At 38.0% G+C, this 12,545-nt stretch overlaps 1 protein-coding gene across 1 annotated transcript; it reads left to right on the top strand.

The window, feature by feature from the left end:
* Window positions 1–2,755: 2,755 nt before the first annotated feature.
* LOC140148364 (piercer of microtubule wall 1 protein-like) lies at window positions 2,756–12,007 on the top strand. The gene is made up of 5 exons (XM_072170290.1): window positions 2,756–2,843; window positions 7,300–7,438; window positions 9,520–9,653; window positions 10,178–10,742; window positions 11,038–12,007. The coding sequence occupies exons 1-4, from the start codon at window positions 2,799–2,801 to the stop codon at window positions 10,244–10,246; spliced, it is 387 nt and encodes a 128-aa protein (XP_072026391.1). The 5' UTR covers window positions 2,756–2,798; the 3' UTR covers window positions 10,247–10,742; window positions 11,038–12,007.
* The last annotated feature ends 538 nt before the right edge of the window (window positions 12,008–12,545 follow it).

Here is a 12,545-nt window from a genome sequence, read left to right as displayed (position 1 = left end):
GCCGTGCCAAATAACCTTTGCCCCCCTTACACATGCAAGATTTTGGGGAACCTGAATTTAAAACCTTATTTTAATAAGGCCTATATGAGGTTTTAAAAAACCTCATATAGGCCTAATGCGAGCGCAGCGAGCAGGAAATTTTGCATATTTGAATGTGTTCCTAATGTTTTCCTACATCTTTTTAGGGTGTAATGTAGAAACGGTGCCCAAAAAATCTGTGCCAAAAATCGCTTGCCCCCTTTCGACCTGCCAAAATTGCTTGACCCCGGCCCCTTTCGACCTGCCAAAAATGCTTGCCCCCCACTTAGGCCATGGTAATATTGAAGTCTTTGGGGTTTAGGCGTAGGGGGTCACATGAGGGATCAAAATTTCAAATTGGTCTAATGTCTTTAAAATTAGTGTTGATGTTGCTCGTTGCCGGGATATGCATGCCAGTCACACGGAATACAAAAATGTAGGCTATTAGCAAAATAGGCCCCTGTGGTTTGTCGGTGGTGGTGTGTGTGTGTGTGTGTGTGGGGGGGGTAACACATGTGTGGTAAAATCAGTTGATTTTTCAGACAATTGTTGATTTTGACATCAGTTGATTTTTCAGACAATCTTATTTTTTCCGTGAGTTGTTTTTTTTGTATTCTGTGTTAAATTATGAAAATCATTAAAAAAAAAACGAGACGAGAATATATACTTTTGTCAGCATGTAACAATTTTTAAACAATTAGGCCTAAATTGAATGAAACATATGTGTTTTCTATAATGACTCCTTCTTTTTTGTGAAAATAAATTTGACTCCCGTTTTGAGACCCGCTGTTAAATGATTACGCTAAGGGAGTGTTCATAGTCAGAGGGGGGGGAGCACTCCCATTGAAGTATATTGACTGTATTTTTGGCAAATCCTACACCCAATGAGCCCATTTTTTTTCAGTAGTCTACACTGAATACCCCTTTTTTTAACAATTTAAGTCCTCAAAATTGAAATTGCGGCACGCTTTGCGTGCATTTTGAAAAAATAAATAAATGAGTTTTGTCTATTTTGTACTGTAAAATTGGGTAAAAAGCTATATTTTGATTGTTAATGCAGGGCTGTTAACTTTTTGGAATTGCTTGCCGTGAGACAGAGGCGTACCGGGATTTGCCCATTTGCCGACTCCAATCAGGGCCGTCGCTAGAGGGGGGGGGGGGGTGACACCCCCCAATCCCCAATTTTGTCGGCAAAATGTGACTGCTGTCGGCAAAACCATGTGACTGTCGGCAAATGGCAAATGTAGTCAAAGGTATGTGTGAGTGTCGGCAAATTGTGAGAGCCATATAACAGATTACTGTGTTACGAAATTGTGTTGTTGTAACGTAATAGATATACTGTTAACTTTTTTTTTTGACTCCCCCCCCCCTCGGTTCATAATATACTTTGGTGGGGGGGGCAACAGGGTGAAAAGTTGGGAACCTTGGACTTGAAATGTTTTTTTATCCCCCCTAAAAAAGGGTGGATTTTTTTACCAGCCTTCTAAAATAATTTTAATCCCTCTGTCCTAAAAAAGAAACCAAAATATACGTCATTATAAACTCATTAGCTAGAAATTACCGTTTGGATTTGAAGTCATGGTGTTACACCCAAATTGTAAAGTGCGCACATTTTGTTGATTTGTAGCTTGAGAGTAGGCCCTACATTCACATTTGAAATGTGCATGCCTTCTTCTTCTTCCTCCGGTACTGTGCAAAACCTCAAAGAGTATCGACGCACATACGTTGTAATACGTTGTAATTTCGTTCTGGTGCACCAGAACGAAATTCAAATTTCACGATATCTTTGCTAAACGAATTAATCTGCAAGAAATATTTTGTACATAAACTTTACCGTAAAATGGGGTAACTTTGGGCACTTTTCAGAGTTTTTATTTTTTAAACCACTGCTTCCAAACAAAACCAATTATATTTCTAATTAACTCTTTTTGTGACATTAGGGTTCCTTCTACACCTTGAAGTTGAAAAAGATTTTTAAATAATTTTGTAAGGGTGCCCTAGGGGTTAAAAATGACCTGACCAAAGTTACCCCGCCTTTGGGGCAACTTTGGTCACAGTATTACATTCCACGAAGGAAAAAAAATAAAAAAATTGATCTTCGCTGAATATGGGCAAGTTGTTGTTTTTTGTGACATTTGACACCTTGCAAAATTAATCAAACACACATCCTTGCTCACAAATATCGATTTTTATTTCTTCTGAAAAAATGTAAAAAATGCTGATTTTTGGTCAAAAATTCCGCTTTTTTCGTAAATTTCAAGGAAATTTGACATGAGCGACTACCGTATTATTTCTTCCAAATATATTTCTAAACAAATTGACACCAAATATGACTAAAAACAATATTGCTGTACGAAAATATGACCATTTAAAAAATATATTTGACCGACCAAGTTACCCCATTTTACGGTATGTAGCCAGAGGTTTCCAGTGATATAAAAATCTCAACTTTTTTGAGAAAAGTGGGGGATGAGGCTGTGGATCACGAAATGCCCTTTTAAGCGCGGCCCGCGCGGCAGGCGGCAAAGTAGAAAATCAGGATAAAAGGGGCGGATTATAGTTTTGGGCCGAGTAGGTAATGGGCCAAGTTGAATGGTATCTGTTGCTATGCCAACACTTTGTAAACATAAAAGCGGAAGTCGTCTTGCAGATCGATGAAACTGGCCATTTGTTGTTGTAACTCGGCAGGGGAAGACAGATTGGAGCGGAACTGTAGTCCAGAATACAGATTAAAAAAAAGACCGAATAAGCAATCGCCACAAAATACACTATCTATTGAAATGGCTGCAGCAGAAAATAAATTAACTCTTCCCGCTCCAACAGAGGTAAGCTTATTTCCTTGTCGACATTCATAATCGGTCATGAAAAAAACATGGAAATGGATGTACAATTTACAAATTGTACGTGAGCCATGGTTTGGGTCATATCTAAGTTTCTGTGAAAAAGACAATATTGTCAATGTCATTGTAATTGTTTCTGTTACAATTTTTGAGTCGTGACTTGAGAGGTGTTGTCAGATGACTGTTTATTCTCAAACTTTCATTATTTGTGCAACATTCATGGTTGGAATTTGCTGAAATAATGGATTTTAGATAAATGATTGATAGTAAACTAAAGCTGAATTTATACTCGATCGCCGAGCGATGCGATTAATCGCTTTTGAAAAAGCGATTTGCAATCGCCGAATTTTGCGATGCATTGGCGTGATACTCTACGGAGGCGGTGCCAATTACGAAGCAGAAGCAGAAGCAGAAGCATCGCCCGTCGCTTTTGCATTTATACTTATCACGGCGATAGCGATTGCAGACGACAAATAAAATATTCTAAATGCCACAAAATACATTTTTAAAACATCAGTTGCTGTCAATAATTATTGCTGCATCTGCTGATATACTGCCCAACACTCCTTGTTGCTGTATGCAGGTGGAGTAATCCGAGCAGGGTTTAGTGAGTGCGCAAGTTATGATTTAGTTTCTTAAGTGTTCATGGAGTTGTTGCTTGAATACTTCTTGGTCAGTTGCTGATGTGATGTGAAAAGGTAATTGGTTCCAATCGACTATGGTCCTTGGGAAAAAAAGAAAACTTGTAGCAGTCTTTCTTCGTAGATATACGGTGGTAGGTGTTGTTTATGTTGACAAATCTAGATGAGCGTGTGGTCGGGCGTAAGATGGTTCTTGCCGGGATGGATAGGTGACTGTGTACTCGTCATACAGCACATTCAGGCGACGCCCTTCCTCCTCAAAGAGAGAGGATCCCACTTTAAGGCGGTGATCATAGATGTAGGACTGCTTGTATACTGGTAGTCGTTGAAGACAAATCTGGCTCCCCTGCGTTGGATGGCTTCTAACTGAGTAATCTGATCTTGTGTATATGCATCCCAAACAGCGGCACTATATTCCAGATGAGGTCTTACGAATGTGGTGAAAGCCCTGGCCTTGGTTCTTCTTGAACAGATGGAGATGTTGCGTCGTAAGAAGCCTAGGCTACGATTGGCAGAGGCAGTGATCTTGTCCACGTGATGGTTCCATTTGAGGTCAGGCGTAATATCAACTCCCAAGTAGGTGTGGTTTGAAGTCTCCTGAAGGATGGATCCTCCCAACATGTACTTATGGGTAGATGGGTTCTTAACATGAGTCACTTTCATGACGAAGCATTTCTCCGTATTGAAGGCCATCTGCCACCTAGTTTCCCATGCTCTTAGCGTGTTGAGATCTTGTTGCAGCTGCTCTGCGTCCTCTGGTCCACCGACAGTTCTATAAAGAATGCAGTCGTCTGCGAAAAGTCTGACAGATGACGAGATGTTATGAGGCAAATCGTTTATGAAAAGTAGGAAGAGCAGGGGACCCAGAACAGTGCCCTGGGGAACCCCTGAGTCGACATGGATCCATTCCGGTGATGACCGTCAACAACCACTCTTTGATGGCGCTCTTTTAAAAGGATGATAACCATTTGAAAGTGTTCCCTCTGATACCATAATGGTTGATTTTCATGAGTAATCTGTTGTGGGCAACTTTATCGAGCGCTTTAGAAATCCATAATCACTCGTCCACCTGTTTCCTCTTGTCAAGCGCTTGAGCCAGGTCGTGAACTGTCTGAATGAGCTGTGACTTGCAAGAATGTTTTCTGCGGAAGCCGTGCTGTTCATCACACAAAATACCATGCTGGTCAAGGTGATCCATTATGCATGAATGAAGGATATGTTCTAATGTCTTGCTGCATATCGATGTCAAGGACACAGGGCGGTAGTTGGAGGCTTTCGTCCTATCTCCTTTTTTGAAGATGGGGCTGATGTTTCCTCTTCTCCAATCTTCCGCAAACTTCCGTGTCAATTGATCTCTGAAAAATGCAGGCAAGGGCGGGTGCAATCTCTTGAGCATATTCTTTGAGAATGCGAGCTGGTAGATCGTCTGGACCTGTTGCTTTATTGGGCTTTAGGTTGGCAAGAAGTTCGTGAACACCTTTAATACTGATCTTAATTTCAGGCATAGCTGGGGAAGGTTCAGAGTCCATTGAAGGCATGCTGGTCATATCTTCCTGAGTAAAGACTTGCGAAATTGAGTGTTGAGTATTTCAGCCTTTTGGGTACTATCAGATACGAGTTGTCCTTTGTCTCTGAGGGAGCAAATACCAAAGGAGTCTTGTTTTAGGCTCTTGATGAATCCCCAAAACTTTTTGAAGTTGCAGAACACGGCGCTTCACATAACTTCTATGCTGCCTTCTTGTCTTCCTTGTAGCCTCCTTCCGAAGATTTTGAAATCTTGCATGGTCTTCTGGGTCTTTGGTTTTATTATAACGATTATAAGCCCGTTGCTTGCGTCTATGCAGTCTCTTGATGTCTTGATTAATCCATGGAGATTGTTTACCCTTGGTGATTAACTTAGAGGGAATGGACTTGTTCATAGCATCCGTCAGTCCTTCTTTGAAGTCATTCCACATAACGTCAACTGAGCAGTCACTGTTATCGAACTCCCTGGTGATGTTGTCAGACAATTTAGTGATCGCATCCTTCAAGCTGGAGACATTTGCTTTCCTGTACAGGAAAATTCTCCTTGGTTTTTGCTTGGTCTTGCGTGGTCTTGTGTTGACAATGATGAACGGTATCCCGTCGTGGTCGCTCATACCTGGCAGGACGGTTGATTTCTCCACCAGGGTAGAGTGTGCTTTGAATTAATTCATCACCAAAAGTTAAAAATCGAGAAAGGTAAATTAATTAGCAAAATAATAGATCCAGTTGGTTGTATATGATTGGTTGACGCATTCACGTGTCAAGCGATATCGCTGGGAAGTTGAGATTTCTTCAACTTGCAAAAGCGACGTCGTTTTTGCCTCCGCGATTTGAATCGATTGATCGGCTTGACGCTCTGGAAATGTAAGTAAACATTGAGCATGCGTGAAAATCGCTTTTCTGCAAAAGCGATCGAGTATAAATTCAGCTTTAGAGGGCGAGGTAGTAAGAGGGCAAGATGGCCTAGCGGTAAAAAGACGTTGCGCTGTCGGCTGGGAGAATATGATCGGCGAGGGGTCGAGCCTTGGCTTGGGCTTGCCTGATCGGCAGAGAATTCTCTTCTTCTCCCAAAATGTTCCAGTAACAGTATAACTATAAGGTCGGAAATAGGTAGTGTGCAGTGTGTGTGCGACGTGTCGTGGTTCAGAGGTACATGGATCGAATCCATGGGTTCCTACAGTCACCCATGGAAAACAGGGTACTGAAAAGCAGTACACCATGTCCATATGGGCCAACAAGGGATGGTTTGTTTACATGGCAATAATTCCTTCAGAATAGACAATATCTGTATCTGTATCTGTAGTTGGTACTAGTACACAACGCTCCCCTAGCTGGAACCAGGCCGGCGTGTAGGAATTGGTGTGCGCATGGGTTGTTTAGTCGTTTCTTAGGTGTTCCATCACTGCAGTTTTGAAGCTGGCAGGGTCTTGAATTTGTATTATTGAGTAGGGTAGATTGTTCCAGGTGATTACCGTTTTGGGGAAAAATGATTGTTTGTAACAGTCTTTGTTACAGATTCCAAACATATAAAACTTACCTCATATCAATTGACAATTAATTCTATATGCTCAATTCCATATCACAATCAAGGAAAACATGGTTTTGTTATTGCAAAATATCAAGTAAATCAGAAAGGTTATATCATGGAAATGATATGCCACTTACAATAGGTAATCAATATTGGCACTTGAATTGCATGACTCAGTGACTCATTGTCTAGTGACTCATTGCATGGCTCATTGTCTAGTGAGAGTGTTGTAAACTCGATTGCATAACATTAAGATTGCCAACTGATATCCTTTGTATTTGAGTTGTCTGATGATGGTATTAGAACTGTCATGGATGTAAACATTAATTACACAAAATGTCAACAAAACATGCTACTGCAGAACTCTATGCCTGTATACATGTGTGTGTCTGAGGGCCGATCTGAGGGCTGATGACACACATTCGATGGGTGTAGTTCAGAGGTCACGTAAAGCTGTTGGTCCTGTGTACAGGAAGAGTCAAACCCTGTGCACATTAAGTGCTTGAGCTATTCGAAAAGAGAAGGGGACCATCCCCGGTTCTGAATTCTGATCAAGTTTTGGCGAAATGTGGCATATTATAAAGTCACCCTGCCGACCAAAACTAAGAAAAAGAGTACAACTACAAGGTCAGTGAAAATACCCTGCCACCTCATTACCAGATTAGCCCCAATTAGCCATGTCAAATGTTCCTCTTCAGAAGATAAATTGTATCTGCTTCACTCATATTTCTTTTTATTTTTACTACAGGCTGAAACAACGCAAGCAACAACTACAACAGGGCACCACACTCATGAAATGACAGGACACCACCATCATGAAAAGACAGGAGAAAAGACATCAGAACATTATAAAACTTTTAATATACCTGAAAGATTTGAAAATCCTGGTATGTATTGGTTATCCTTTGCTTTTGAATACCATGTTGACAATTTAAGGTGTACGGTATGCACAATTCTTTACCTGCGTTGAAAACCTACATGTATGCTGGCATTCTAAAGGAATTTCATATTTTCTACATACATTGTATTATTGGCTTTGGTTACAGTTTTCATTTGATTAGGCAAAGTAACAAAAAATGGCATGTTTCTCATCCCCGTGCGCTTCCTTTTTGAGCCGCTGCCTCCTTTCTTTGTTACTAAGATGTAAAGGAAGCACTTTTTTTCAAAGACAACAAATTTGTGTACCATTTGTTGTAAACTCTATGTAAATGCTAGCATGGTGTTGTCTAGCATATTTGGACTTGGCTGGAGTCTAAAGCCTTTAGTAATATATAGGAGTGTTTCAAAATCAGTTAGATGGTCACAAATTTACTCTGTTCATGTTGTGTTGAGAATATTCTCGACCCACCCTTTCCAAAGAAAATAACAGCAAAGTTAGATTGCCTCTTCTGAGATTCTGTCAAGTTTGTTTTAAAGCTTTAGTTACGGTACCTATCCAATATCTCAATGAAAATTCTGACATTACAGCCCAGTGTGGATGGTCACAATTGAAAATGAATTTTACTTCTTCAAACATCTTTAAAACCCCTCCTAAATGTTCAAAGCATAATAATAGTTTTCATATTTTTTTATTTGAAGAGCTTATTTCCAAACCGTGTTAAGTCCACCCACCTTCGAAATTGAGATTTTGACGAAAATGGGTAGTGAGTAACTAGGGCTATCCAGTAATGTTTGTGTTTTTTTCCAAAATTAGTCATGTTCCGAAATATTGACACACAAAGTATCGATTTTTTTTCAAAAGCGTGTTAAGTCCAATCCAGTTTGGTAGCAAACTGTGTTAGAATCCATTTAACACTGCCCTTGTGGGCAGCTTGTAGAAACAAGTAGCATGGCATAGGGCTTCCAATAGTTAGTCGCCCAAGTTCTGCATGATTGATAACATTGCCTTGCTTTGCGTCTTCGTTCTAAAAAGTTGTTGTTGTTGTTGTTGTTTATTAGTAGGCCTAGTTTGTATGGGATTTCTTAAATATTTGATAGATACCTCCAGAAAAACATGAACAGGGTGGGAATGGGGAGAGGGAGAGGTTGTGATGGTAGAATTAATGTTAGAGGATGGTGGTAGAGTTAGTTTTTGATATTATTATTTTGTATGATTATCAAAATTCAAGGTATCATTTCAAAGTTAAATTAAGGTATAAAAAAAACTTAAACTTTTAAAGGACTTAAAGACTTAAAAAACTTACGACTGTCAGTATGAGATTAGGGTGGCAGCATGGGGGAGGGGGAAATTTCGATAATGTGGTAAAACAAGTGGATATTTCAGGTCATCACTTATTGTCAGTGAAAATGATGTTTATTCAATTCTGAAAATGCAATACAACTACGTTTTGAATTATTTTAAACGTCGAATTTTGGCAAAAATGGGCGGGAGGAGGGGGTTCGAGATGCAAGGTGTTTTGTTGCAAAATTGTGTTTTATAGCAGAGAGAATCACATTTTGTATGTTTTTAATAAATTTGTTATCTTTTAAGACTAGTTTGAGAAAAATATGGTTAGTTCTGTGTTACAGATACTATGTTTTGTGTCAAAATGTGTTAAGTCCCTGCCAGAAATTGCGTTTTGTGTCAAAACGTGTTAAGTCCATGCTATTTTTAAAACAAATTAATTCATTAAAAAAAATCAAAAGTCTCTAGATTTTAACATTACATGTTTTTATGGTCCTATATATGTCACCTTCACTTCAATGTAATTTTATAGAAATCAAACCTTTTTTCATAAAGAAAATTCCTGATTTTCTTCAAAGTGAATCTTGTGGACTTAACACGGTTTGGAAATAAGCTCTTCATTTTTCTCATGGAGGTATAACTCCTGTGGAAAAGTATGGGATTATTATCTGTAACCATAGGCTTTCAAAGCCTATGTTGTAACAGCATGTCTGTTTTGATTTGAAAAAATACTGATGACAGACAACTGTTTGGATACATTTTCAATAATCTGTTTTTTATTTTTGTATTTTCCCTTTTTTCCAGATTGCTTTGAAGGTTATCAAAATAAGCCTCAACATCCAATGTATACAACCACAGCTATGGTATATGGTGCCAAGGCACCAACAGTTCACACAATGCCAACTAGTTTTCATTGCAAATCACAAAAGTTTTCAGAAGTAAGTATGTCAAACTTGTTACACTGATAGAAACCTCCTTACAAAGCAATTGTCATACATGTAGTTTGACAAAGATGTTGAGATATTAAAAGAGCATGACGTAAAAGCCATAGTGTACAACTGTCAAATTTATATATTTTTCTTACCCAAAATGCTGAAATAATATTAGTAACTAGATTTCGCGGTTCTCGGGTTGGGTGGTTCTTGTGACTATCTCTAATTACCCATCACCCGTTACCCATATAGGCCTACTTGCCCTGATCAAGACCCAATTTGACACAACAATCAACTTAGTAGTTTTGTAGCTGTGATGCTTACTTGGCTGTAATCTGGAAACCCATCGTTCGCCTCTTCCAAGCCCTGTCCTGCTACCACATGAGGCCCCCCCCAAATACCCCGAAATTAGCATCTGGATGTAGGCTGTTACAAAACATGATAAAGTAATAAAATCGGGATAAATGTGAACGCAATTGGATCGTACCCAGTAATTATATTTTTCTTTCTTTCTTTGATTTTATTTGCAGCATCTAGGGACATGTGGCATGTACAGAAACCAAGGATTAAACACATCATTGGATCAGAGTAAAGTCTGAATCTAGAAAGTCTTGTGTTCTTATGTAATTTATTCTTGTATATTAATAGTGTGTCTATAATTATATGGGCAGCCAAAGAATGTGGATTACATGTGGTATTGTTTTCCATTGTCATCAGTGTTGTGCTCTGTGCAAGCAACTAATAAAGCCAACATCAGTCAAAACTTTTCTGGTGATTTTTAATTTTCATCACTTATTTTTATTTTTTTGACACTACTGCATGCAGTTAAAATTATTTTTGTTATCATGATGAACCTATTTAATGTAAATATATATTTTTCCGTCCATCAATTTGTTTTTTTCCAAATCCAGTAGATTAAAAATTCAGTTGTTAAATAATGTCACATACATGTATGTTGGTTATTGGAGACATAGTGGGAGTTAATTAGTGTATCTGTTTCACATTTAGCTTAATACATAAACACTTTCTGACAGCTCGGGTGTATGTTAGGAGTTCGTACATGTAGGTTTGAGTCACACTGGGCTAGATTATAAGGCCGTATAAAATTCATATTTTGGTTCTCGTCCAGAGGATTTTCATGAATTGATGAGGGAGGAGGTGTCTTTTTTTGTTTTTTTTCAGTGTAAAATCAGCATTTTTTTCAAATGTGAGATTCTGAGGGATAAACCCCCTAGAGTACCACAAACAGACTTGGAAGTGGTCCTTGAAAAATTCATAAATCATTCCAAAGTCTAAAATAATTGAAAAATCTAAAAAAAAAATCTGACAAATCCCAGAAATCGAGAACGGAGAGGACGAGAACCCAAACATTAATTTTATACGGCCTAAGATCAACAGAGTGCGAGTTAACTTTGTTACATGAAGCCAGCACTTCAAAGCGAGAAGAGAACATGGCAATAATTGCAAGTCTCTGTTTGACATATATCTAAGATTTAGATGAGATTATAATGAATAGCCATCCTAAATGTATGAATAAGTAACTACTGTTGCAACTTGCATGAGCTCTATTAAGTATAATTATGTTGATGAAATCTCAAATATCCTGTCTTTGTCAGTTTCAAGTTTCACTTATAATTAGTGAAAAGGCTAAAACATTTCCATGTACATTGTGTGATGTAATTAAATTAGTTGGATTTGGACACCTAATTATAGGGATGAACTGTTATAATTTTGAACTTTAATAATGTGTGACATGCTTGATTTAGTTTATATAGTTGTTCTAGAAGTTATTTTATATATTATGTACTTGTGTAAGTAGTTAAGGTTTGGTTTACATTGTTTTGAAGCAATCATACATGTATTGTATAGCAATGAAGCATTGAGCAATAAAGTAAATTAAGATTTTCAGTATCGAATTATTCCACATGAAACATAATGTAAGTATACTTGTTTCCCACAATGGTGTTATAACCAATATGAGAATGGGGTTGTTTTTTTGAAAAGTGGTAATTGTTAATTATTCAATGTCAACCTGAAGCACTTGTACGTAACATGGAAAAATCATAAGAAGTCATCACTCTTTCATTTAGTACATTTAGTATCATAAAAATTGTGTCATAGACTAGTGATTGAATACATCCGTGTTGTACAGGCTTCTTGGGGTTGATGGTTTACAGCAACTTTTCAATGATACATGTATGCCCCATTCCAGTAAAACTTCAGAATTGTCAGAATGTAAATTGATATAACCTTCTTTGTAAAAATGACTCAAGTGTAAACTTTGTAATTGTGTGTGATTTAGTGAAGTTAAATGGAATAAAATAAATAAATCAAACTGAAAATGACTATAAAAGCCTAAATATTTCCATTTTGCTTTTTTAAACTTTTTACTAGGAAGTACGAGTGAGCCGTACATGATGAATATGGCATTTGGGCCAAGTTTTGAACATGAAATACCTCTGTCCCCGACTCCCATACAATTATAGATGTACACTAGTAGTCCCCTGGTTTAATTGTAGCATCCTTAATCAAATGATGGAAATTGATATAAACACTTCTGTTGGAGGTGCTAATTAAAATTGGGTGACAACTACGCCACCAAAATGCAAGTAGGAAGATACTCAAGCTACTGCAGCAGTGCCCATATGTTAAAAATCCAACCAGGACCTAGCGCTATTTCCCATATTTAAATTACACATGCATTTACTGTAATACAGGTACTTAGTACAAATGGCCATACGGGGACGTGCCGCAAATATGGGTAGCATTTTGGTATATATCAATGACCCCTTTTTCAAAGCCTATTTTGGTATATGAATGGGTCCTTTTTTCAAAATTTTCTTTTGGAAAATAGCCCAATTTTTCCTTAATCTAGCCAAAATTTTCAAAATCCCAAAA

This window comes from Amphiura filiformis, chromosome 3 (assembly GCF_039555335.1).
Source record: "Amphiura filiformis chromosome 3, Afil_fr2py, whole genome shotgun sequence".
NCBI classification, from domain to species: domain Eukaryota; kingdom Metazoa; phylum Echinodermata; class Ophiuroidea; order Amphilepidida; family Amphiuridae; genus Amphiura; species Amphiura filiformis.
The sequence above is the reverse complement of the archived record's forward strand: the minus strand, read 5'-3'. Positions and strand labels throughout refer to the sequence as shown.

Bases quoted from the DNA above. Each gene is read 5' to 3' on its own strand.
- LOC140148364 (XM_072170290.1), top strand. From the start codon at position 2,799: ATGGCTGCAGCAGAAAATAAATTAACTCTTCCCGCTCCAACAGAG. The intron at 2,844-7,299 runs GTAAGCTTATTT...TTTTTACTACAG, and splicing joins CTCTTCCCGCTCCAACAGAG to GCTGAAACAACGCAAGCAAC. The intron at 9,654-10,177 runs GTAAGTATGTCA...TTTTATTTGCAG, and splicing joins AATCACAAAAGTTTTCAGAA to CATCTAGGGACATGTGGCAT.